General features: G+C 40.4%; 3 protein-coding genes across 14 annotated transcripts in view; 1 reads left to right on the top strand and 2 right to left on the bottom strand.

Annotated features, from left to right (window-relative positions):
• fryl (furry homolog, like) overlaps positions 1-17,048 on the bottom strand; it is a 68,001-nt gene extending 50,953 nt beyond the window's left edge. For 4 of the 10 annotated variants that reach the window (XM_046050167.1, XM_046050171.1, XM_046050170.1 and 1 more), the window contains exons 1-2: positions 4,748-5,278; positions 2,654-2,719 (exon numbers count right to left, since the gene is read on the bottom strand). In XM_046050167.1, the coding sequence (XP_045906123.1) occupies positions 2,654-2,719; positions 4,748-4,973 (292 nt within the window). In that variant the 5' untranslated portion in view covers positions 4,974-5,278. Of the gene's footprint in view, positions 1-2,653; positions 2,720-4,747; positions 5,284-10,090; positions 10,161-16,804 lie in introns of those variants that run through there. The other 6 variants (XM_046050168.1, XM_046050173.1, XM_046050177.1 and 3 more) reach the window with 5 other exon arrangements.
• Positions 1-26,402, bottom strand: part of LOC123971410 (cytoplasmic FMR1-interacting protein 1 homolog) — a 1,205,200-nt gene that overhangs the window by 851,017 nt on the left and 327,781 nt on the right. The window lies entirely within an intron of this gene.
• dcun1d4 (DCN1, defective in cullin neddylation 1, domain containing 4 (S. cerevisiae)) overlaps positions 22,808-26,402 on the top strand; it is a 7,503-nt gene continuing 3,908 nt past the window's right edge. The window contains exons 1-8 of one of the 3 annotated variants that reach the window (XM_046050306.1): positions 22,808-22,889; positions 24,232-24,302; positions 24,429-24,468; positions 24,647-24,734; positions 24,968-25,056; positions 25,225-25,295; positions 25,674-25,765; positions 25,918-26,026. In XM_046050306.1, coding sequence (XP_045906262.1) covers positions 22,871-22,889; positions 24,232-24,302; positions 24,429-24,468; positions 24,647-24,734; positions 24,968-25,056; positions 25,225-25,295; positions 25,674-25,765; positions 25,918-26,026 — 579 coding nt within the window. In that variant the 5' untranslated portion in view covers positions 22,808-22,870. Of the gene's footprint in view, positions 22,890-23,297; positions 23,501-23,647; positions 23,895-24,231; positions 24,303-24,428; positions 24,469-24,646; positions 24,735-24,967; positions 25,057-25,224; positions 25,296-25,673; positions 25,766-25,917; positions 26,027-26,402 lie in introns of those variants that run through there. The other 2 variants (XM_046050307.1, XM_046050304.1) reach the window with 2 other exon arrangements.

Genomic DNA, 26,402 nt, shown 5'->3' with positions numbered 1-26,402 from the left:
GTCTTTATTTCTCTCTTGGCCTCAAGTCTCTCCCTCTGTCACATGTCCTCCACTACACAAGTTATGCAAAATGAGGCAGAGCTCATTGCAAACAAACAACACAAGCAGATGCTTTGTCAAGCCCTGGCTGGTGCTACCCTGATGCAAGCTTCCACTGTGAAACTCTGCCTTGTAATAAACAAGATTCCCATTTCACACACATGCAGCATTGCTTTATTTCATCTTGTGATATCTAGGAAGTTTTGGATACAGTTATATGCAGTCTGTACATCATGGAGAAATTTCCATGTAACAGTACCTTGGTGATCTAAAAAAAGTCTCATTATTTTAAAGTTAAACAGTTAATCATTTAAAATTTGTCTAACATTTAAAAGGAAATTTGAGGAAATAGGGTTATTCTTGAGTGTTAAATGACAAAGTCGATATCAGTTTCATGTCTGTCCGAAAGTGTGAATTTCCCAAAATGTATTCCTTTATAAAGAAACTGTATGAAACTATGTGGTTGACACCAGAGCCACAGTTTTAGTTTGGAACTTCTTTGCACATTTTTGTTCAGCATACGTAAAACAAGCTTATATAAGATAAGGTATAATGAAGCCTTTAGGCTCAAGCTCCAGAGCAGTAGGAAGGCAGCATTTGGCAGAAGTCTAATGTGTACACATTATGTTTAAAAACATTCTTATCAGCAAACTAGATAATATACAAACATGCAATGACCTCTGCAGACACTGTTTTCTGTAAATCAGCTTTATTGTTCAAGGAATGCAGAGGAACAACAATCTCTCTGGGAACATTCGAGCTAAGAGCCACTGTCCACCAGAGCTGACGTAAGTTGAGGACTTAAATAAACATAAATGACTTCCTAGAAAGAAGAGCTCACTGATTTAATGATCTCAACGAAATGCAAGACCAAGGCAAGTCATAGTAGCTCCATTCACAAAATGGGAGCACTGACTGACAGCTAGCCATCCTTACTGCAGACAGTATAGGAGAGGCTGTTCCTCCCAGGAGCCCACAGGGTGGAGGATGCATTTCCTGTCCTGGCCTCTCTGAAGGGCAGTGGTGGGAACAATAATCGATAGGAGCTGTAATTTAATCCCTGACCTGCAGAGGACACACCACTTAGATCCATCACAGCAGTCTGGGTATGCAGCACAACTCTGCAACTTGCATATTAGCTCCTCACTTCCACACGCTGCCCTGAGTCAGGAACCAGCTATTTCATACTTCCTCATAGAGCCCAAAATTAATGGTTTGACTCACATGCCAAACAGAGAACAATTACCAGCCCAAAATGAGTTTTTTTTTTTTTTTTTTTTTTTTTAAACACCAGCCATAAAACTGCATCATGCATGATTTGACTAAAAATAATGACCTCTGCAAAGTAATCTTAGCATTGATTTAAAGAGACAATTATGAATAGATAACATCACATTTACAACTTTAATTCTGAACTTTTTCAATAATAAACTGAACCTCACCTCAAAGCCCTGCTCACCACGATCACTAGTGAGTGATGCGGGAGGTAAGAAGAGCCTGACCTGTGACCTGTGATTACAAGCCTTTTACCAGCCTCCTGGCTGGTGAACCCAATTTATTTAACCGCCAAATCCAAATTTTTATGTTAATTGTGGACCCTGCTTCCTCACAATAATTATCAAGACACAAACCTTTTTATACACAGTGTTAAGGCCAGGTTGTCCCTGGCCAACATCCTTGGTATAATGCTCTCTCTAAAGCTGTGTGACTGAATACTCAAAAACATATTTTAAATAACTCCTTACACAAACCATATAAATAACTCCTTGCACAAACGAGACTACACTCAAGCCCAATGACAGAACCGTTCTCCTCTGCCTCAAGCTGAGAATGAACAAACTCATTTCTCAGATTTGCCAAGCAAATTAAGAGAGGCGACTCATTTCAGCAGAGAGTCATTCTTAGGTCAGGAGCATATCATCTCTATGGAATGACAGAGCAGAACACTAGGCAAATCTGAATTAACACAGGTACAAAAACGTCATTATTCATGAGCTGTCTTCAAGTTGTTCACTAGAGATGAGCATTTAGTGGGAGAGCTGGTTTGAGAAAGAGCACTAACAATGATTCATGGCACCAAATTCCCACTAAGTGCCAAGTCCGCACTGAGCTGCACCATTATGGGGTTTGTTTCACTGCAACTGGCTAATAACTACTTAAGAAACACGATGAATAAGTTTGTCCAGGCTGTCTGGATACACACCCTATGGACTGTTCAGACAGAAGTCACATGCAGATCTTCCATTACAGAAGTACAACCCACCAGCGCACACTCATGTTCAGTCACATGCTCCAAACACTCCCAAATCACAAACAGGAAACCTGCTGCACCCATTAACCAAATACTGCCCCAAACAAACCTTTCCCAAAAAGACAGCTGAACCTCAAGCAACTGAGTGATGTCACTATGTGCGAAGAAAAAGACCAATGACAAGTAGCACCACCTTAAGCCAACTCAGGCTATGTGAGTTCTGCAACAAGGGAGTGGCACTCAGCTCCCATTTAAACAATGCAAATAATCCTGAGGCATGAATACACAAGAATAACATCTCTATACACCTCCTTACCTCAACTACTGTAGAAATCACATCACTTCTTTTATTACATAACTCACCATCGTGACCACTGCCACCACCAGCAAGATGAAAAAAGGAGATTTTTCTAATATGACGGATGTTTCCTAGTTGGAAAGAAAGAAAAGATTTGAAAACAATTTGCCCAATTCAGTCTGTAGAAAAGAAACACATTACCAGCAAGCTGAGCTAAACACAAACACAGTTATCTGACTCAAGCTTAAAACCTTTATTTTGTCTTCACAGCTCACAAAGGCTCCAAACCCAAAGTGTGGACAAATAAAACTTAGCCTATCATTGTTATTGTGGGTTAGTTTAGCTAGCTGTCTTGTCTAGTCCTATTCTTAGAGGGCAAGAGACTAGGCGAGTAGAGCTCAGTCAAGCTTTAGCCATGAGCAAACAGGGAGCAAGCATGCTCCAACAGGTAGCACTGCAAAAAAGCCATACTGAGAGACTGATGACGAGTCATCACCCCACTGCTGGTGCAAACTGGCAGGCCTGCGCACACACATAATTCGCATGTGTACGCACATCTACTAAACCTTTAACTACTGTATCCATAGACACAATAGTAGACGTACTTCAGAGGATTAACATTGTCAGCAAAACTCATACTTTAGAACCTCAACTCTCAAACCTTTGCTACAAACTCCATAGTAGGCAGGTCCCAATAGAGAAGCTTAATCTTTCCTCAAAGTCCCTCCTTAAAGTCCCCCATCTTACGGTGCCCATTTGGGGCAGACAGATTCCAAAACAGACTGGCAAACACACAGCCCCGACATTCTCCTCATACAAAGTTAACATGTAAGCAAACAATTGTCTATTCACAGTACACAACCAGCATTCATTTGGAGTTTGTTGGGAACCTGATTCCTGAAAATCCAAAGTCCACAGTCATTTTAACTGTCTTTAGTTTGCTAGATGTTCGCTATCTTGGTCTGCTGTTAGGTGAGGTTCGGGTGGCAACTGTTTGATAAAAATGGCTTCTTGCTGCTGCTGCTGCTGGCAACTGGGTTAATAAGAGCAGTGAGACCAAATCATACAGTAATACTGAGGGCTGTAAAACCTAAACAATGCTCTAAAAGAGGCTAAAAAGCACTGGAGAGCAACAGAGTGTTAAAATCTTTGTGGGTTCATCGCTGCAAGCAGTGTCTTTTACACCACAGGCTGTCGTTGATAAAAAATAAAGATTAGTGTGTGTTAGTGCTGTGCCGACTGTCAATCATATACAAACTATTGGCAAAAAGGGATAACCATCACTTACTGATGTAACTGTCATTTTAAATACTTTTTGTATTTTAATTATTTCTTGTCTTAACAGTCTGTGGTAACCCACATACAAACATAGTGCGAGCCACTCCACTATATGATCTGTCACAAGACTTTGATCTTACTCCAGACCAAAGCATTGCACTGTAAGGGAACTTAAATGTTACAGAAATGCTAAAAATATTAATCATCTAATAAAGATAAAGTAACTCTTAAATTAGATTGTGTGTCAATTTGGTCCAACTGAGACTGTGATGTCATCTGCAGGCTGCATTATAGTCATTCTCCACTGCTCTGCATCTTATCCATTCATGTGCTTGTATATTTGAGCATAGTGCAGCAAAGACACGTCTCTCTGCAATACTGACAGTTTAGCTTTGGTAGTGCGTAGGTTAGCCCCTCTACTACCCCATGAACAAATAAAGGCGAATGCCCAAGCCTAGTGTGTACACATCTATATCTGAAGTGTATCTATAAATGTATAAATGTGCACGTTAACATGTGTGCTTAAAGCGGGTGGGGATAGGGGGCAACCTTCGGTTACATGTTAACATTTATTCATTTAGCTGACGCTTTTATCCAAAGCGACTGACAATTGCTATACATCTCAGAGGTCCCACGCCTCTGGAGCAACTAGGGGTTAAGTGTCTTGCTCAGGGAAACATTGGTGGATGTCTCACAGTGGGAATTGAACCCAGGTCTCCCACACCAAAGGCAAGCATCTTATCTATGCGCCATCACCACTTAACAAAGCTGAACTAAGAATGCAAATTATAATAAGCACCTATTGAAGTGGCCTAGTTGATTGGCAGAGATGAACACAATCAATTCAGATAACTACTACATCAATATGCAGTTAGTTGTACCTTTGAGACGGGTTCGGTTACCGTGGCCAGGCCTGGATGAGCAGATCTCCGGGTCTAACTCTATCGGCTCTACCGGATCCTCCTCAATGGTCTGTCCCATGACAAGCAGGCCAAGTCGTTTCATGCGAAGGAGCCGTGGACCGGTCTCTCTGGGCAAGGCTCCCCCATGTTCAATGGGACCCTCCCCGGAGATGGCAGCCGGAACCAAGCTCCTCAGAAACTCCATGTTTTACAAGTCTTTTTCTGTCTTTCACTCTGGTGTGTAGTCCAATATCCTGTGCCACGCCATTCTCCCATACAAACTGTGTCATCTACCCCATTTACAGTAGCATGCAGACAGAGTTCAGTCACTGTCTCCAGCTGCTACCTGCATACAGCAGCTACACATTCACTCACCGTCAAGGCCTGTGTGCATGGCCCCTGAGATCTGCTCTTACAGACCAGAGGAGACACTACCTGTCAGGCTTTCTTAAGTCGTTTGTCTGGACTAACTAGTAGAGGAGTAGCTGTTCACTGTAGCTAGCCAACAGTGAGTGAGAAACTTCTGTCGCTGCCACATTACCTGTCTGCTCACAGTGAACCGAGAAAGCAAACAAATATGGCACTTTACATGGGTTGTGATGTAATTGTGAGTGGGCAGGGCTATGTTTGAGTGCCAGGCACTATCTGGGGTGGGACTAGAACATGTTCCACAAGAGATAACACAAGCCTGGGCCACCAGCCAATCACAACAGAGACTACACAAGCCACACCCTGCTGGCCTGCGCCGCTCACCAGTGAAAGAGACCAAGACAGGAGGAAGAAGATTGACAGACACCATAAGAAGTAGGAAAGCTTCATTGAGCTGGCTACACTCACCCGCCTGCATTTACTGATAGCCCTTATCAGTCGGAATGGTGCTATTTGTTAGCATTCATCCACATACAAATGCTTGTTTGCTCTATTGCTAACTTACTCAAATAACAAAAACACCCCCTCCCATTGCTTTCACTTCTGCTTGACTGTGCTCTGAGCTATTATGAAGAGAAGTAGAACGAGCAAAGTGATGGGGTTTGTGAAACGGGGTGATGACAGACTGCTGGGCTCTGCTTGGCTGCACAGCTTGTACCTGCAGCAAATTCAAACCCTTCCAAATATCCCTAGCTGAGGAGCTATACAGTGCTGACTCTTATAAAAGCTCACTGCCTAAAGAAATCATCAATTTGCTGTTCTCTGGCACTGAGTGCAAAAATTAATAAACCATCCAAGCACCAACATAGTCAATCCTCAATAGCAAATCAAAGCTGTAACACTCCACAAAAATTAAAGATGTTGTAGCACCAGCGTGCAGCACACTGTTAGAACACCATCAAAATAAGTCTTTTCTGCCGATTCACTGTGCACCACGATAAATTAAATGTGCTATACAAAACAGCACAACAGTTATTTTTTCTTGCTCTAATTAAGCATTTTGTTAATGAATTAAGAAATGTAGTCTAATGTAAAAGGGCTGGTAGTGCTGCAGAACCTAAAGGGAATTCAAATTCAGCCTTGCAGCTTTTAACACTCTATAATGTCTTCAGTAAAGGTTGTGTGGCCACACATACATTACACCCTATGGTTGAGTTTCAGCAAACCACTCACATGAGACACTAGCCGTTCATTTCCGGCAGGACAAGGTGGGTAGATGCCACCTGTATAGTGCAAAACAGCAGCAAGCCACAACAAGGGGTGGTGGACTAAATAATAATGGACTTACATTTCACAGATGGTTAGAATGGGATGCCTTTTAAGTAGGCAATTCATAACCCAATTTAATAAGATCTCAAAGATGTATATCAATTTATTCTGGCTTCCATCATGTTCCAAGTACCCATCTCCTTCAGAGAAAATTGTTAGGGTAAAGATACGAAGGCAAAAACACACTGTGTGTGTGTGTGTGTGTGTGTGTGTGTGAGAGACCAATAAGTGTGGTCAGACAGTTATTAGTGCTTCCCCCCTCTACTGTAACGTGTGAACATTACAACAGTAAGATGAAGAAACTATTTCAGTATACAAACTGTCAAGAGCCTTAGAGGGGAAATGATTTCTAATTATATAAAACTATTTCTTTCAAGAATATTATTTCAGTACATGAATCCAACACCAAACCTCACCTGCGTAGAAAGCACAAAGCGGAAGAATGCAATAATAATTGCAGTGCAGCAGTTTTAAAAATCTCTGCCCTCTAGAGGCCAGCTGGCAGAAAGCACACCAAGCAGTACAAAATAATTGTTGACAAGCCCCAAACTCTCAGCAAGATTTGATGGCAAACCACCAGAAAGCTTGTTAGAGCTGGACTGCAGCTCAAAAAAAAACACTCCAAAAATGTAAAAATGAAACGCACTTCTTTTTTCCTCATGAAATTAGAACGTTTATTGTTAAATCCATTTTAAACCAAAGTAGCTAATACACATATTTTTAGGCCCACTTTTAATAGCACGAGGCTCGAAGGATGGCAGTCTGAGTATTTTGGTCCCACTGGCGATAGAGAGCATGAGGTCTCTTCAGTCACTGCTGGAGACCATAGTCAGTGATGGATTTGGAATTTCTAAGCATTTCAACAACTGTACTGCAAATGGACGTCCATCCACGTGTGTCGTACATTATCATTATGTATACCAAATCACAATGAGAACTTGCAAGGATTGGATAGTGCAAGACAGGCCTAAGAGAAGATGCAGAAAGGCTGAGGCAGCAGATCTTGGTAAGAATCACTAAATGAGTCAGAGAGAATTGGAGAGAGAGAGCCAGAGAGAGCCAGAGAGAGCCAGAGGAGATGACTGATGAGGCAAAGATAGCCATCACTCGGCCTGAGCACCACAATGGTCATAGGAGGCAGCTGTGGTTTGCTGGGGCCAGGTCTGTGGTGCTGTTGAGTTAGAACAATACTCATGCTCAGGAGGCCCCGATCCCAATCAGCCCAGGAATGTGGAAGAGGAAGCTCTGGGAACAATGTGCAGCGTTCCTATGCCATTCTGGGTCCCACCCGCCTCTGCCTTGTTCTGCTTTCAAGCAGGAGAAAACAGGAAAACTAGGGGCTGGGGCCCAGAGATCCGAGTCTGTTCTGCGGTCAGCTGGAGGGAGGCTGGTCAGGACACTGTCAGCACAACCCTACCACAGTGATGCTGATCGCATATATCTGAACTCACTCCCCCCCTCTGATATCAATAAACAGTTCAAGTCTGTTCTCAGTCCAGGTCAAGTAAGCCAAATATGAAAACAATGTTACACTGCCCTCTAATGGTGTAAACAGCCAACACATTATCCAGGCTCCAATGCTGCCTTGCTGTGTAGGGCTCTCAAGTGTTACCTGAAATTGTGAAGCCATAACATTTTATTATTGCTCATGTGTGTATGTAAATGCATTGGTGCAACTTTATATGAATGTCTTTAGAGTTAACATGGCAATACCAACTTAATTTCACCTACTTTAAATTAAAATTTCAGTATTAAGGCTTGTTCTCCTAACTAATGGTGTTAAAAGGTGGGGTGTTGATATAATCTATATATTCATTTTATTATGGAAACCCAAATGAAATTATTTCCAAACAGTGTGCGTGTGTACACCACCATGTGCCACAACCAACACACCACTTGAAAGATATGCATGCATCTGTCCATAATTAGATGTGGAAACAGTAGCATAGTGCAGAGTGGCACTAACAGTTGTCTACAGTTCCAGTAATGTATCCTGTCAGATTCAGATAAACTTTGCTTGCTGACATATACACATTACTGTTTTCTTCTTATGGTCCCGCTATGTTTTAGAGGTTTACATTTACATCAATACAGTTTACTTAGTCAAGAAACAAAATCCCACTCTCCAACAACTACAGTCAGTGTTCAGTCATGGTTCATTCAGAGCGCTGCTCTACCAGGACACATTTTTCTTCTCCGTTGTCGCTACAATACACCTTCTGTTCCTCCCAGCCTCAGATTACTGCTCATTGCTGGGGGTTTTATTATTTTATCTACTTTGACTTTTCAGGTCTGGGAACCTACAAGTTAAGTTTATAGGCCGAGTATTTCATCACAAAAAAAAGGTACTGTTTACTAAGTACTGCAACATTCAGACTTTCAAATACAAAGAGATCAAGCTGGTTCTGCCCAGTCCTGATTGACACTGGGGAGGCAAAGCAAAACAGACAACTTGATTGTCACTGCTTAAGAAATGTGAGAATGAGGCCCTGCGTCAAAATGACCCTCTTTTCTGTCCTGACCAATTAGCATTCTGAGATGACGCTCGTCTCGTAGAGGAAGCAATAATATGCAAAACCAGTATTTAGAGGAACACACCAGGGCAAATCTACTTCCCAATCTTTACAGTCCCTTGCTCAACAAAATGATGTAACCTCAAACATTTTTACCCTTACTGTTTTGAGGACGTTGACCAGCATTAGCACTGCAACTAAGGGTTATATTCGTAGCACAATAACAGAGCGGCTATTCTACTGATTTCTTCTTCAGTCTAAAACTGAAATATACAAACTGATTAACAGTACAATATATAATAACAACAATGATAATGAACATAATTTATGTAGCACATATTGCACCAACAAACACTGTCATGAAACCTGACAGCAAAGCAGAAGTGCTTAAGTCATCTGTGTGTTGGAAATTCACCCGAACAGCAACTAGGCCCAACTTTTCAGTTATCTATTTAGTACTTGATGAGATGACTTGCACACACACAAAACCCAGAGTATGACACAAGATATTAACATTGGGCTCACTTTGTGTTGGACCATTCAGCCTTATCATTGTAGTGCTATCATGTACCAGTCGATTTGGTAATCCACTAACATTTTTTTAATATTGTATTTTACATTTAGAACTAAAATATAATATTAAAAATCTAAGCTTTACTCTGTATACAAATCTTCTCTATGTCAGTACAGTGGCTGATTTGACAGAAGGTTCAACCAACACATTTTTCCCCCCCTTACTCATTAGTTTGTTTGAAAATAATGAGTCATAATGTTGACCCATTCACATCATATGCAAACACATGTAAACAAAGACAGCGGTTACTTTGCGGTGACAAGGATATGAGCTAAACCAGCAGGCTCTGCTTGATAAATACACATTATGCACATAAGTAGTAAAAGTAGTACGTGTACATGGCAACATAACTTAAAACCTTTGGCCTACATGCAAGCTAGAAAAGACTGAAAATTCAACTTTGCCAGCTTTAGCATTCAGCATAACAAAGATTAATCCAACACCCTGTTCATTCCCACACTACTTAGCTTGCCATTTCTGAAAAACCTAAACCACATCACACAGTGGAACACTACCTACTTAACCTGTGTGACGTACCTTAAGGCCATAGAGCAGGGGCTGGAACTGGAAAGAGAAAGGAGGGTCTACAAGTTCACTGCACAAGAATCTGAAACAGAGCAGAGAAATCACCTCTTTAGCAACAGGAAAACAGAAACACAAACCAACTCTATCCTTCATCACTACTAAGTACAAAATATCCTCTTCTAACCTCAAATTTAAAAAAGGTAGATTCAATTAACCTTTGGCTGGTCACAACATTTACATGATATAATCAGCAGCCATGAGAGTATATCTTTCAATACTCGCCTCTTAGAACTGAGGAAATTGTTTTTGAATGGCAGTCTGTTTCTCCGTGTCTCTATTTCAGTCAACACAACATTCCAGAGATTTGATTCTACATAACTGAAGTGTGGTCAGATATGGTTTGCTATAACAACATCCTGCATAACGATAGGGCTGTACAGTACAGGCTGTTGCACAGTCCAGACCTGGTCACAGCAAAGTGATAGGTCGACCTAATGTTGACTTCCTCCTGGTTTGCTCTGTGCTGGGACAGGATTAAAACCTCCTCCTGAGCAGAGTAATAATCTGAAGATTACACTACATCCAAGAGGCAGTTACATAAGCGATCAGAGCCTCCAAAACTGTACTTTCCATCCAGTTTATCATCATAGTGGCTGAAATGGAAAGTATGAAATTATTTATGGAGAAAAACAGTGGAATTTGTAGTAGAAAAGAGTCACATGTATATTGGCTAAGTTGAGGTCAAAGAGAAAAATGCTTTAGGAGTTGCAAACTTGTAGAATTAATTTTTTCTCCCACAAACACCTTCTCATATTCTTAATTGCAGGTGCACAAATCCAATTCTGCAAATCACAAATTAGGAAAAGGTTTTGCTACATTTGTTGCCAAAACATGTTCATACCCCCACATCCAAAAAATGTTAAGAGATGGAAAAAATGAGCACATCCGCAAATCAGTATGCGAATTCATGCAATGAGAGTTGCACACCTGCAGAACAAGTCAACAACTACATATACCTAAAGTGGTCATATTATGCTCATTCACATAGGTTCACAATCTATTTAGGGGTTGTACCACAACAGGTTTAACAGGATTTCATTTTCAAAAAACCCTGACACCACATTTTTTGTCATACTGCACATTGCCGCAGCTCCTCTTTTTACCCTGTGTGTTGAAGGCTTCGTTTTATCCATGGAGTGATGCATCTCACCTCTACAAGATTTTTGTTGGGAGTTGCACATGCGCAGTTTCTAGTTAAGGACTACTAGCCAATCAGAGTAGGGTGATTCGTGAGAAGCCGGTAAACACGGCTTCGGTTCAGCTGTATGTCCCCTTACCAGCTTAGCAACATCGACTGGAGGAAGAGTTTCAGAGTGGTGAGTTATTAATCTGTAACACATGTATCTTTCATCCATCAAGTTTTAACTGAGCTCTGTCTCTACATCACAGTAACAACTGTCTGTCCTTCGACTGCCTGGAGGGTAGCTAGTGTTTGGAAGGGAGGGGGGAGGCAGCAGGCGGACGTCTCGTCACTGTGTGCTGCAGCTCAGTGTGTTTTTCCACTGGTGTTTTTGAGGGCGTGTCCGACTAGCTGCTGGCGAGCATTATGATGGGCATTTTGCTGCGATGTCACAGAGAACAAAGGGAAAAGGCTGAACTACAAACAAGCTGTTTTCAGGCATTTCAGAGCAGAGTTTTCAGTGGGAGATGGGAACTCCCTCTGGGGTGGACTTTGGGCTTTTTCACATTTCAAACCTATTACATGCACAAAAAAAAGATATATAACTCAATAAAGGAGAGGGAAAAAGCCAAAAAGCATAATTTGACCGCTTTAAGTCTGCCACTACAAGTTTGTTCGCTCAGAAACGACAAGTTCTAGGTGCTCTGCTGAGAGATCAGATAACTCTTTGGCCAATCAAAGGAGCTTGTTTGGGCAACTGTCCGTGTTTATCGTTTTTCCAACACAGGTGAGATTAAACCACGCCCACTTCTGTATGACGAAAGTCACAGTATATGACAGCTACAGTAGCTTGGAAAATAGAGATATGGAGCACTGAATCTGACAGATTTGCTTTTTATCAGGGATGCACCGATTCAACTTCTTTATTCCCAATACCATTACTTAAGTTGCGTATCGGCCAATGATGAATACCAACACCAGTGTTAAATTAATAAGGTGTATTTCTGTAAGGAAGAGACTGGGAATCCTTCTTTTATATATATATATATATATATATATATATAGCAACGTCAAGCTTGATCAAGCATGAAATAACTCCAAACTGCCTTGTTTTTAGCTCCCTCCATTCTGTGTTAGCTCTCAAAGCAAAATGTTCAGCCCCATACATCCTTAAAGTGTTGAGTAATGTGTGACTATTTTCTACAATGAACAATTCCACTGTCACAGCTGCTCAGTGGTTCTGCTCCAATAATACGTTTTATAGTTATACCCAGTAATACAATTGCTGTTACCGCCTGCCTCAGGGCAGAAGGTAGCATATTAAAGTATGATATAAAGTATATCTTATTCATAATGTTTTCTATGTATGGTAGGAGTAGGGCACAGTATGTAAACATAATCCAGTGACTTTAGATATATATATATTATATATATATTACATATTAGAAATAAATACAGTAAGTATGAGAAACTGGAAGTTTAAACCATTATCAAACCGTAGTCAAACAAAGGAAGGAAGAACAAGCCACTGAGTCACACAGCAGCCAGACAGAGAAGCTGAGGTGTGAAAACTTCCACTCTAGTACCGTGGACAGATGGTGAGAACAGGTCAGTGTCGATATCAAGTCAAAGCGAAAAAACAAAAACCTTGACGGCCCCAAAGTCATGGCATGACGACATACCATCACTCATAACTCATCACACCACAGACAGCAGAAAAAACACATTTCTCAGACGCAGTCACTCACTTCTCACGCCGACAGACCTGCGAATAATACATCTGACTTCCTGTTCCAACTCAACGACTCCAAAAAATGAAGTAGTGTGACCACAGAAAAAGGGTAAGCCAAACCCTGAGCACATCCTGAACGCTGTTGCAAATACAGCCACAGACTAAGCTCCTGCTCTATATTTAAGATCTCAAACGCACGCATTTCTCAAGTACTGCCAAAATCTCTCTCATATATCAACATAGCTTCTCTTTCTTCTATCAGATTAGAGCATTTACAGATCTGTGTAGGGTCATATCTGTGTTAAACATTGTACATTTTTAAACGGTGTACAACAAACGGAAAGTGCTAAAGGTCAGCAGACCAGAACGGATCAATGGTTAACTTGACTTCATGTAATATCGGCCTCCACTGTTCTGAGTGCAGTACACAGCAAGGATGCTGCAAATAGGAAACTGATAGTCCATCCAGGAAATAAAATATAACCCTGACAAAAGATTGTCCTGTCTCATTTCACCGTTTTCTTCAGCTTTCTTCTTCCAGTAGCATGGAACAGTTCTGTGCTTTCCTTCAAGTTCACCTTTTAAATTAATTACAGCTGCACAACCATCATCAACATTTAGAAAACAAACTCAAGAATCTGTAACGCAATATATTTTCTGTGCTTGTCTTGAAGAATTTGGGCTAGGTCATGTTCAGAAACAGGCAGTTTGCTACAGTAAATTGGACAAAAGGGGGGCTAGCCTAAATCTGGCTCCCTACAACACTAAATGACAGGCCTGTCCCTGTTGTAATCACTACCTCTTGAGCCTAAACATTACTGCTTCTTCAGACTGGGAAGGGAAGTGTATAAACAAACACCTTTTTTTTTTCTTTTTTCTTTTTTTTTACATTTCAACAGACATTCTTATTGTTCAGGATGACATGTATGATACAAAATGTGAAACGCAACTTTACCATCATGGATCTAAACATGGAAGAAACACTGGCAACTCAGCTGAGGCCGCCTTGAGGGCAAAGACAGGGTGGTTTCTTTGGCGAAGGCAGACCCAAACATCAATTATGCTCCAAACCTCTCTCCCAAAGCCAAGGATAATCTTCCTCAGCAGGGCTCAATTATAAGTTATTTCTAGCTATACTCAGTCCGTATTGTGTGCTACATTTTACCAAGACTTTCAATACAATCAATGAAAAGAGTGCCTAACCCATGTAAATCATAGTAAGTGAGGTTGTGCTTTAATGTACAAAGCACTTTTTGGAAGTTGGCTTTGAAGGTCAGAGATGGTGACCATCGACTAATTTCCATAACAATTCACAACCATCATTCATTACCTTTGAACACAAAAACCTGACTTTTGTAGGCTACTAGACATTACAAAGGAACACTTTCTTTGTTGTTTTGTTTTATTAACCATTTTGGAAAATCATCACCACTTTCTGACTATTTAATTTCCTTATCTTCACAGTTTCACAGGAAGCCTTCTTTGTAGCACGTAAATTTCCCACAAACAAAAGGGCAGAACAATGCCGTTCAATTGTACGGGCTCTAGAGATACAGTTTGCACTGGGTTCAATGATCAGCAGAGGTCAATGTGACCATAAGGATGGATGCTAGCACACAGAGAAATAGGTTGGGGACAATATTTAAATGAACAGCAAGGTTTCCAGCCAAATGTATGTGCAATTCCTCAAAGTATTTGTTCAGTTGTCCAGTTAATAATTTAGCCATATACAAACACAGACACACACACACACACAGCTGGATCCAACTGGTCAGTCTAGGTTTCGATAAGTGGTCATCTACTGTAATCTGGCCAAATAAGTGACAGCTGATATTATATGACATGAGCACCTCAGATAGTTTTGCAGAAGGCCAATCAGGATTTCCTATAGGGGCTGTCCGAATGGAACCAAGTTATCTACCAAGAGGTCAGGGGGCATTGAAGCAGGTGCTGAACAATGAATTCACAGGTTTCAATCCTGTTTAAAGAATAACACTTTATGCAGTCAGTAGAACCAAGATGTAGCTTAGGGATAGGGAACACAGGCACAAAATAAGTAGGGAGGGGGAAAAGGCTGTTACTATGCAAACTGCTGGTAATATGACACCCAAAAATTGTGTTGCAATTGATCACTGCAGCAGAGTTCAAACATACCACAAGACCCCAAAACAACCAACTTTTTGGATTAATAGGACTGTTTGATGAAAAACACAAATTAAGAATTTGAGTTGTTATTTTTGTATTACATAAGATTTTTGTAGTCACCCCTGAAATGCTGAGTTGACAGTTAATCCATGCAGGGGGCAGCTTAGTGAGGGGCCACCGTTGGGATTGTTTTACAGAGCTCGGGTTTTTATCACCATACACTTCGACGCCATTAATGTCTTACCAGAATAAACCAAAAACTCTAATTCTCTGGAATGATGACCCAGATAAGATAATCTATCTGCAATGTAGTGGAATTCCCTCTAGTTTGTACTTGTCCAAGAGGATACACTACACATGTGTACTGCCATCAGAAGCTCATGCTGGCAGGGACTAACGGGGATCAAGTTTCAAAGACCAATGATCTAGTAGACAAAGTCTTGTGTGTATAATGCTTAAACTATGTTGGCCACTTCATAGTAGTATCTATCTAATATGGTACACTGCAGCAAAATTTAACACTATTAATGACCAAATATGACATTTAGTTTCAGATTCTTCTAATAAGACAGACCTAACGTTTAAATGCATATATGCACAACAAAGTTTTCATTACTGCAAACATAGTCCACCCTCATGTGGGCCCATGAGCGAACACAAAATGACTTTGTGTCTCTGGGCCTTTGTCTGAAAAAGTTTGGCCATCTCAACCTCCAGTCACACAGCAGAGTGACCAGATTCGTCTCTGTCTGTCTCCATGTGCCACTGCTTGGGTCTCTACAGAACACAAACAAATGCTTCATTGTATGTCTGATGAACTCTGAACAAGAAGAATGAAGTCCACAGAGGAATGTTAGATGCAAAGCTGATATTTCTCTCACTGTTGTGCCAATGCATAAGAACCACCATGCTTGGGCATGTTATGGCTAGTCCCCTCAAACACACCATCTTTTAAAGTTTGAGCTCACCCAAACAAAAGTGTTCTTAGATATAAGCAAAATAATAAATCTAATGCATTAAAACTGAGGGGACTGTGTGTGCGTGGATATTTTCATACTGCGGGTAAACATAACGTAGCCAAACAATTTCGTGGATGGTTTTGTTGTCTGACACGAATAGTTTTTACAACAAGGGCAAAACTACAACCAAAAAGATAACTACCGTTAGCACATCTAACATTAGGTGAATATTAGCTAAAGTATTAAGGTAACGTTAACGTTCATTGTAAGTTAGCTTTTAGTTAGCAACTAGCCTGATGTTGATATTGAGCAGACTGCTAATGTTGAACAGAAGGCTAGCTAGCAGCAGCAACTTGATTTAGCTGCCCAGCCAGTTGTCACCTATAAGTTTACGTTCTATATGCTAGTATGATAACAATGATAACAGCACAGCTAGCTATTTGGCAGCGATAAAACTAATGACAGCAGGAATCTGAACGGTGCTTGCGATTAAACTTGCAAGATAGCTAGGCGATTAACTCACTAGCAGAGGAGCCAAACTCCTTCTTTAGCATGCTACAGTGCCAATTTTGGCACCACAGTTGGGAAGCTAACGTTAACCTCAACGGCAAAGTTAATCAAGGAACTTGACGTGAGCCAACGTTAACAACATTAGATAGCAACCGCAGTGTCCCCAATTACTTCATCTTTTTTAAGCCGACGTTACTCACAACTTTTGTTTCCTCTCCCTGTTGTTGAGCTATGCAGCTAGCTTGCATACGTTCTTTTCATTTGCCGAACAAGCTTCAACGTCCTGGCCCTCCTCCATTGGAAGGATTTGCGTAGTGGTGTGATTTTTTTTAAGTCTGTTTCGGTGTTGGGAGAGCTTCACTGTCAGAACAGTCGGCAGCCCGTTTGTCCCGCCTTCTTGGTCTGGATTGGCCGTTGTCGTGTACGCCTACATAAAATACAGCTTTCTATTTCACCAACTACGTGACAATCCTGAGAAAACGACCTGTTGATTGGATGACGTCTGGAGGGTGACGTTCGCATGAGTCTATTTATTATCACAGCCGGCGTACACCGAAACATGCACGGCTAGGCGGGTACGAATGTTTCGTGGCTGAATTAAGGACTTCCATTGAAGTGAAAACTACAAAAACACTAAATTGTTTAACGTGGCGAAAAACTAAATTATTGAGTTAGAAAGAATTCACATCTACAATTTAGAACTCATGGCAACACTTTTACCCCCTGATATTTATAAGTAGTTAAATAGGAATAAATAAATAGCCTATAATGCCCTTAATTCCTATTTATTTATCTGTTAGCTTATAATATATAGTTCCTGTGAAGCATCCCTTTCATATACAATTAAATATGCTTACAGCCATTACATTGTGTGTGCGTGTGTGTGTATCAATCATGTCTTAATTGTCTTTACACAGTTACAGACGCTTAATAAGTTATAATTGTTGACTTATACATTAATAAACACTGTAAAATGACCTTATATCTGCATGCAACTCTGCCATTGCAGTGTGTCAAAAACAATATAATAAGTGTTTTTATATTGCTTATGAATGCTAAATATTGGGGTTAAAATGACTGTTTTCAAACTCATACACTCATTTTTGTCATCAATGATACAATGCACGTGCCTTATTCACCATGGACAAGCTGATAAACTCGACTTCATTCAGAAGATTAGACAATTCACATATCTATCTACAATCTATTAGGTGAGTTCAGATTATGGAATTACTATGGTCCTATTGGACTGCTAAACAAGTACGGTGTGCAAATGAATAATGAGTTGTAATTTGCACAAATGCTTTTGCCAAATAACAAAGATTAAAAGTCAGGGCTTACTTTGTACAATCAAACAAGAAATTTTTGTTTTAAATGCAGATCAGATATTTGTAAAAACTCTCTTATTACAATCTATCATTTCTTATTTTCACACTCAAATATGTTGGAATGAAATGATTTAGACCTAGAAAACCTTGTCAGTGCATTTATTCATATTTAGGCTTTACTACTGTAATGATGTCTCTGCAGGACTCTCTATACTCAGACTGCTACAGCCATTCAGAGCACTGCTGCTTGAGTTCTTACTATGACAAAAAAGCTGAGCCCATAAATCCAGTTCTCAAATCTGGCAACCTGTTTGTCAAAAGACATTCTGTAGGTAATGTCTTACTATTAGGGTTACTTGTACTCACACCAGCACTGCCTGCTGCAACTGCTGCCCATGTTCATACTGTCTTTATTTTTGTGCATTCATATCTTCCCCTTACTGTTTCTCTATATATACACGTCTATATATATGTGCATTGCTCTGCAATTTACTGCTTTTTTTTTGTTAGAAGCGTAACTGCATTTCATTGTATCCATACCTGTACTCTGTGCAATCACACAATAGTTGAATCTAGTTGAATCAAATCTTAAAATACTTTCACCTGTTATAAAGTGCACAGGGCCTCAAAACATCTCTGATCTCCTTCAGTGTATAGCAATGCAGACTAATTGTCTGACAGTCCTACATTAAAATATATAATGAGGTAGGCCACAGAAGAGGTATATAGTATTTAAAGAAACAAATGTTTAGATATTTCTCTGTTTTGTCATTATTTTGGGCTAATAGAGCTTCTTAATCTGTGTTAGTTGGGTGATTATACACCTGAAAAGTCAGATGTATTATGCTTGTCCTCTAAGAGGACATTAAAAATAAAAATAGTATGAGCTGTGACGTTTCCATCACTTAATTCTGCTGCTAGACCTTCTGCTGATATACCTGTTACCTAAACACACAGTGATCTTGGTTAAATACTGCAGTCATTCTATGTAACCATGTGCTGTCATTTGCACATAAGAAAAATGGAATTTGTGTTGAATCTGCTGCTGATTTTCTTCTTAAGTCAAGATAAGCAGATATGAGGATACATAGAATAGTTTTATCCATCCATCCATCGTCAACCGCTTATCCTGCGTACAGGGTTGCAGGATGCTGGAGCCAATCCCAGCTGACATCGGGCGAAAGGCGGGGTACACCCTGGACAGGTCACCAGTCCATCGCAGGGATAGTTTTGCAATAGTTTTAATTATTTCTAAATAAGGTATATGTTACAGTGTGTCAGTTTGCTGATTCCTTCAGATGGCCTGACTTGCTCATAGGTAAACAATGCTAGAAACGTATTACATTGCAAGTAATTGGTTGTTTTGCAAAAGTATAGAACAGCTGATAATTTAACCAAATGACTTTTGCTTAATCCTTTGGTTGTACTATAATAGGAGAGGATCTATGACTGAAAGGGTAGTGGCTCTCTCTAGTGGCAATTCTGTGCAGGGTTTCTCCTGAAGGAATATGACGCACAGCATATCGAAATAGATCAAAAGATATTATAAGCAGCATTTATGACATTTAAGGAACAGAAAGTGTTTCTGATGAGGCTGGGACCAGAAGAGGGACCAGCACTCCTAAATATAATAAAGCATGTATCGCACATTTTTGTTATTGGGCAGATTTTCCATTCCTTTGTGATTTGCTATTTCACATGTTTACATGTCCATTTACCTCTAGCCTTTCACTTGTTCTACAGGTGCACCTGGAGTTTATTCACACACACGGAGGCAGGATCTGTTAGGGTTACATTCTGGTCAGTGACGTGCACAGGCGAAAGGAAAAGTATCAAAATTTATAATATATTATTTTGAATTATTTCAGCAGAAGTGTCATGCACGAAGATGACAGATTATACTTTTTGAATGCCTTGTGGTGTAATATTGGTTCCTACAAAAAAGGAAGCGGTACAAAGAATGTGATACTTTCTGCAGATTATTGCCCCTGCTCTAAACAGGAGTGACTCTTAGTAACTCTTATTACTTTAACACAGCATCACATGTCTAAGATGAGCCTCCACCACAATAGGATTTTCTAAGGATCTTTGACCCTTAGGCTTTGAAACCCTTAAAATTCAGTGAATTCCCCAGGACCAAGGTGACCTCCCTCAGACAAGGGTTCAAATCTTGGTCCATATCTCCAAGACCAAGCTCCTGAAACTTGCTTCGACAAGTTCTAACATAAGATGCTTTCCCCACAAAAAATCATTAGGGACTAATGGTTGTTGAGAGGTTGTTGGAAAATGTTGCTAATTGGAAACTGAGGTCCAAAGACTGTAGATGAGACCACCAGTGAAAGCCAAGAGCTAAATAAAGAAATAAAACAAAGTCAAACAAGACAGTGGAATGTTGCTGATCAAAGTCATACACTAATATGTATGGAGACATGATGTAAAAGAATCACAGGTCCACAAAGAATGTAAACACATGGTGTGGATAGGTGAGCCCTGACCCACTGCACTCTTTCTAGACCTTTGTCACATCATCTCCATGGATATGACGATCACCCATGGGGCACTGTAAGACACAGGACAGGCGAGGCGTTATATCTGGCCCACGAATGGCCCATGATGGCCCACATTGTCCATTGGTGCCTCTCACTTTCAACTCCCCTTTCACTGCAGCTGGACTGGCAGCAGCAGCTGGTACTTCTTCTATCTTCAGTGTTATAGTTTGTCCAGTTGTTTCAGAACTCAAGATGCAGAAGTTTCCAGCAATCTTTTTTTGGACCCATACCACATCACTTTCTTAGGCTCGTATACTGCCTCATATCTAACTGGTTGTAATTGCTCCAAATGAAACTAATAAGGCATTGGGTGAACAAAACAACTCTTAAGATATAGAATTGTGCAGGAAAAATAGAATTGGATAATGTACCTAGATTTTAAAGGAACTATGTCATACAAAAATGTTTTCCCATTTGTTTCACATGAGGTGAAAGACACGCATTATGGCCTCCAATGTTCCAGTTCAGTCTCACGTCTGTACAACTATCTGCACCTTGGTAAGACACACCTTTATTAGAAGATAATAGAAGCAATCAGCCTTTTTATGGAAGAAAAAGTTTCATAATGACCCCCAACATTCATGGTATGGGCAGCTCTTTGGAAATACGTCTTATAATGTACAACAGGCCGTGTACACACATTTAAGCTTCCCCTAAAATACAGTCATGTGGGCTGACAGCATTCTGACATCATACCAAGTTAACATTAACTTTACATACTTTTAATTAATAATATTCAAACCAAATATGTAAATCTATCTAATCTTAATTGATAACCTATTTTATTCAGCAGAGAAGAAGAATTGAAATATGTTAACTTGTGTATGCCGTAGTGGTCATGCAATTGATGGATGAATGTATTTGTTGTTCTTTTTTTATTGTTTTGATGTGATTTTATACAGCAGACAGTGATATTCAAACAAAGTCTATCTTATCTTAGCTTATGGGTCATATAAACATGGTTATTATAAGTTTAAATCAGAGAATGGTTTATTACCACTGATAAAAAAAAAAAGAAGCTAAATCACTGCTTTCCTAATACTGGCACAGATTCACTGTCTTGCCAAAAACACGATTAACCAGGTTCTTCAGTTAAAGAGCAAGCTCTTGTTTCACTATGCAGAAATTCCATTATTAATCTCACTACTGACTATTAGTTGAGGCTTTCCTATTCCCAAACTATTCTTATATTCTTGTATAACAAAGCACAAACTCTGACGTTCTCAGCACAGTAAAAAGCTTCGCCCAGTACAGTAAACGTGGAGTCAAAAGTCAGTATTTTTGTCACAGGCAAAGCTACACAGATGTGAATGGAACTACTATATATAAAAAAAACACATGTAAATCAAATAAATCATATTTGTCTTTAAGTTGTTCATGTCAACCATGAGTCACAACCTCATCACTCACTGCAGTAAATGTAACAAGAGGTAGAAGTCCCTCTAACGTCACTCCTGCAGGCACCAATAGGTACAGTAGAAATAGTGAGTTTATATTAATGGAGTCATGAGACAGACACTGCTCTGATCTGAACAGCCATGCAGTGGTCTACCCAGCAGGCAGTTTGCCCAGCTCCACCTTGAAGGTGTTATGAATTTACTGAAAATGGTGGCAGTCAGGGGGCTGGTCAACTTGTGCAACCTACTCTCAGTCAAATTTTCGGTACAGTTCGTTAGCTAACTAGTCGACCAGTTTAGAGTTATGCGATTAATCTCCCTGTAACTGAAATAAAAAATAACAAGTTGACGCCAATAATATAGCTGCATTTCAATGCATCCGTTCGTTTTGATTGATAACTAGGATTTCCAGTCACCTGACAAGCAGCTCTCACGGTTGCTAAACTTTGCACAGTAACTGAAGCATCCTTCGGGACAGGAGCTCCGCTCACATGCCAGACTTCTGCCGACCTCTAATGACTGGTGACCACGCGGGGAAGCGCTGTCGGCTTCGGTAGGGCATAAATTGAGACATCACAGTCACCAACCTCCGTCCGGCTGAGCTGACAGTGAACGAACTCAAACAGCGGCTGTACTGGGAAGTCAACTTATGACTAAATTGACCAATCAGATTCCATCGTGGGCTGGTTTCTAGCTTGCACGAGGAAATTCTGGTGATTGACATGCTTATAAAAATCTTAAGGCCAATGAATCACAGCGATATCGCAGCCTGTTTGGGAAGTCTGACAAATCACATTTGAGCGTAGGCTGGGTCTATTTCCTTTTCCGCCTTCTTTTGAGATGACACCTTGAATAGTCAATCGACAGCAGACGTAGGCGGAGACCAACCGGGCTCCGCACCAATCAGCGTCGGAGGGCGTGGTCTACGTCCACAAGGCCCGCCTATTGGCCGGTCTGCGGACTTCCCACAGACAGTTGTATGTTTCATAAAAATGCACTCTGATGCGGCAAGTAAGTAGTAACGTTATAGAGGCTTTTCTGCATCAAATTAGGACTCTTCACAGATGCTGAAGAGTTTGTCGTAGAGAAGCAAACAGACGCTTTGTGTTTCATCATCTACTTTTAGCCCGTGGTTCTGTAGGGTTTGATGAGAACGAATGAATTCCGTGCTATTTGCTGGTCTCTTTGTATTTGCCAGTGCTGTCTTGGGCGACAACAAAGGAAGGATAGCTAGTGTAATTTAAGTTGTTTAGAACAAGCAGGAGGTTACATTTGACACGGCAGTTTTCCTGAAGTTATTTTTTTTGTGTAACGTTAGCAGGGCTCAGCTGAATGCTGCCAACGTTAGTTAAATTCAGGAGGTTTTCGATGGTAATCGGTGCGTTGTGGTCTTTATATTCATCATGACTGAGGATGCACTATGCGTTTCAACTCAAACTTGGGATCAACGTAACGCTATTGTAAATGGGTCAATTTTCTGGTCAACTGCGGACTATTACAGAGAAAGAAAATTGTGACGCAGTTGTGTAAAACATCTTTCATTGCCTGCTGCAGCAGCGCTGTCCGGCTTTGCGGCACCTATGTCAGCTGCTGCAAAACGTCGGTGTGATGCTTATGTGCCTGTAAGCCTGATGTTAGATTTTTTTAAAAACGATCTAAAATGCATTCAATCAGTAGGGGTAAATGTTGGGGGGGGGGGGGGGGGGTAGATGGTCTGAAAGAAATAGTTGTTTTGTTAAGGTTTGGGAATTGTAGTTTTGTACTCCAGCCAGAGCTGAGGTTCCAATTGCCTCTCTGTAGGAAATGGACTACAAGACCCATGTGCCCAACTCTCTAGATACTTTGTAAACTCTGTGCAAGTTGCGCGTCTGCACTGCTATTTTAGGTATGCAGCTAGTGCTATCTGTTCGGCAGTGTGTTTTTTTGTCTGATTTTGGCCTCTAGAAATAAAATTAAAGCATCGGTATTTGATGACATCTTTTAAACGTCAATGCATAGATGACATTTGGCGACAAGGTAGCGTGCATGATCAAATATTTTCCTGTTTTCATGTCTTTCGAGGTATGGAGATAGTCCCTCATTCGTGTGAGATGTTTTTCTGTCGTTTACTGAAACTAAACCCATTAAATAGAAATCAGACGAAAGTCATTTGAGCACTGTAGAGTCTTGACTGATTAACTTACTGACAAAAATTGAAATCATATGTTCCTGTTGGTGCTGTGATGATGTCACCTTCTTGTACCCTTATAGCCTACTTGTACCAATATTATAAATTTGATTAGGAGCAGAGGGTTGTGTTTAATACTTTAGGTAGAATTTATGATGTTTTTTTTTTTTGTTGTTGTGGAAATAGATTTTCAGCTGAATTCCCACTTGACTACACTGGCCAGCATCCATAAGATCCACCACACCTTGCACAGGCTGGTAAATACATATTGGTCGCGTGTTAGTGTGTGTGTTTTATATAGTTTTTGTGTGTGAGAGTGTGCACTGTGTACATGTGCGTCCTGCTCACACGCGTGTGGCATTTTTATGTATCTGTTTTGATAGAACCTGACAGAGGACGTTGGACAGGATAGCCACCCCTCAGGTAATAATTCAGCTGGTCCTTTTGTTTCATAATTAACATAAAAATGCAGTCATGCATGAAATTCTGAATTGGACTGCTGGCTCTTTGAGAGCACATAGATGTTTAGCAAGAGGAAATATGCATCATCTATTTATTATAAGTAACCCCCTTTCATTCTGTCTTCCACTTCCTTCCCTAGCTTGTTGCTCTAGAGCCATGCCTCCTAGGAAAAAGAGGAGACCCTCTACTGGAGATGACATGTCAGCCAAGAAAAGTCGCCAAGACAGGTGTGACATCCCTTTTTGTTAAGAAATTACCACTTAAGTAGTAGCATGTCTATCTCAGTTGTTCAGGAGCACTTGATTATTGTGGCTTATTAAAGAGGAATATGTGCAAGTCTTTATTTTGCAATTAGGAAAACTAAAATAGGAACAGCGTCTTTATATCACATTGGCTCTTCTGCACTGTGCTTGCAATATTGCTGCTGAGCTTGTGACTAAACTTTTCTTATCATCTGCAGTGTTTTCAGAAAACATGAAACGACACAAATCCGTGAGGAGGACACTTTTTCCAGTAAAAGATGCTTGGAGTGGTTCTATGAATATGCAGGTGAAGTATTATATTTTAAAATACTGCACCAGCAATTACTCCACTCACATTATCACACGCTTTTGGTCTAATCACATTTAACCACTGATCAATGACATAGGGGTTTCTTTTAGCTCCGCATGTGAAACTGATGCTGTATGTGGCCTCACACTTGTCTGTCTAAAATAGGCTGTGATGATGTGGTGGGTCCAGAGGGCATGGAGAAGTTCTGTGAGGACATTGGAGTTGAACCAGAGAATGTAAGCAGATTTTTTTTTTTTTTTTTTGTATTTTGGTTTTCTTGTGGGGTTTCAGTTTGCACGCTTTTTGCTGCTTTTCTCTCTCTGGCTGCCAGTCAAAATAAGCAAGTTATTTCAACACCCTTTTGGCTGGGGTAACATGTATTGTACAAGCATTTCTGATATTTTCTAAAATTAGTTATTCGAATAAAATGTGCAGACTTAGTTTGACTTTATGGTTACTACTTATTTACACCCGTTCTTTGTTTCAAGGGTTATTGAGGTCTGTTTTCTATGTTTGAATAGACTTGTCATGTCACTTGACAGATTGATAATATGGATTGACATATCTTCTATTTGAGGATGTCTGTAGCTATAAAAGTTGTTGTTTGTGCCCAGGTGGTGATGCTGGTTCTTGCTTGGAAGCTGGACGCCCAGAGTATGGGATATTTCACTCTCCAGGAGTGGCTGAGAGGCATGGGCTCACTGCAGTACGTCAGTTAGTTACTTTTTGTCTTTTTGCATGCTGTTTTCCACACTGTTTATTGCCTTGCTCTGTTTTCTCTGTCTTGAGCCATGTCTTTCTAGAGTGCCCTTGGTACGTGGTAGAGCAGGTGTTGAAGTGTAGGTTTTCTGTTGTCAGGTGCGACTCCACAGAGAGGCTGAGGAACTCGCTTGATTACCTGAGATCTGTCCTAAACGACAGCACCAGTTTTAAGCTCATTTATAGATATGCCTTTGATTTTGCTCGGGTGAGTCAAGCCAACGTCTTTTCTGCAAAGATGCTCACATACACAGCAACTTTTCAGTTCATGGAAATAATAAAATCCCTATGTGCTCAATGCCCATGATTGAAATGTTGCCTATATACATAGCCTGACTTTCTCTCATGTAGACATTGAACCATAACTTACACTGATATAGTGATTGCGAATGAAAATACAAATAGTGAATAAAAACATGACGCAGTGACTGTTATAGCAGGATAATGTTTTTCTTTAACTGTAACAGCAGTGGCTCAATTGATTTGTTTTGTGCATTGTGTAAATGTTGATGGTAATGATGTTACTAGTCAAAATGTGGTTGACATTTTGCATGGATTTCATGAAGCTTTGAGTGTTTTGATTG

This window comes from Micropterus dolomieu, linkage group LG05, assembly GCF_021292245.1.
Source record: "Micropterus dolomieu isolate WLL.071019.BEF.003 ecotype Adirondacks linkage group LG05, ASM2129224v1, whole genome shotgun sequence".
NCBI classification, from domain to species: domain Eukaryota; kingdom Metazoa; phylum Chordata; class Actinopteri; order Centrarchiformes; family Centrarchidae; genus Micropterus; species Micropterus dolomieu.
Note: the sequence above shows the minus strand (reverse complement) of the source record. Positions and strands in the feature narration are given on the sequence as shown.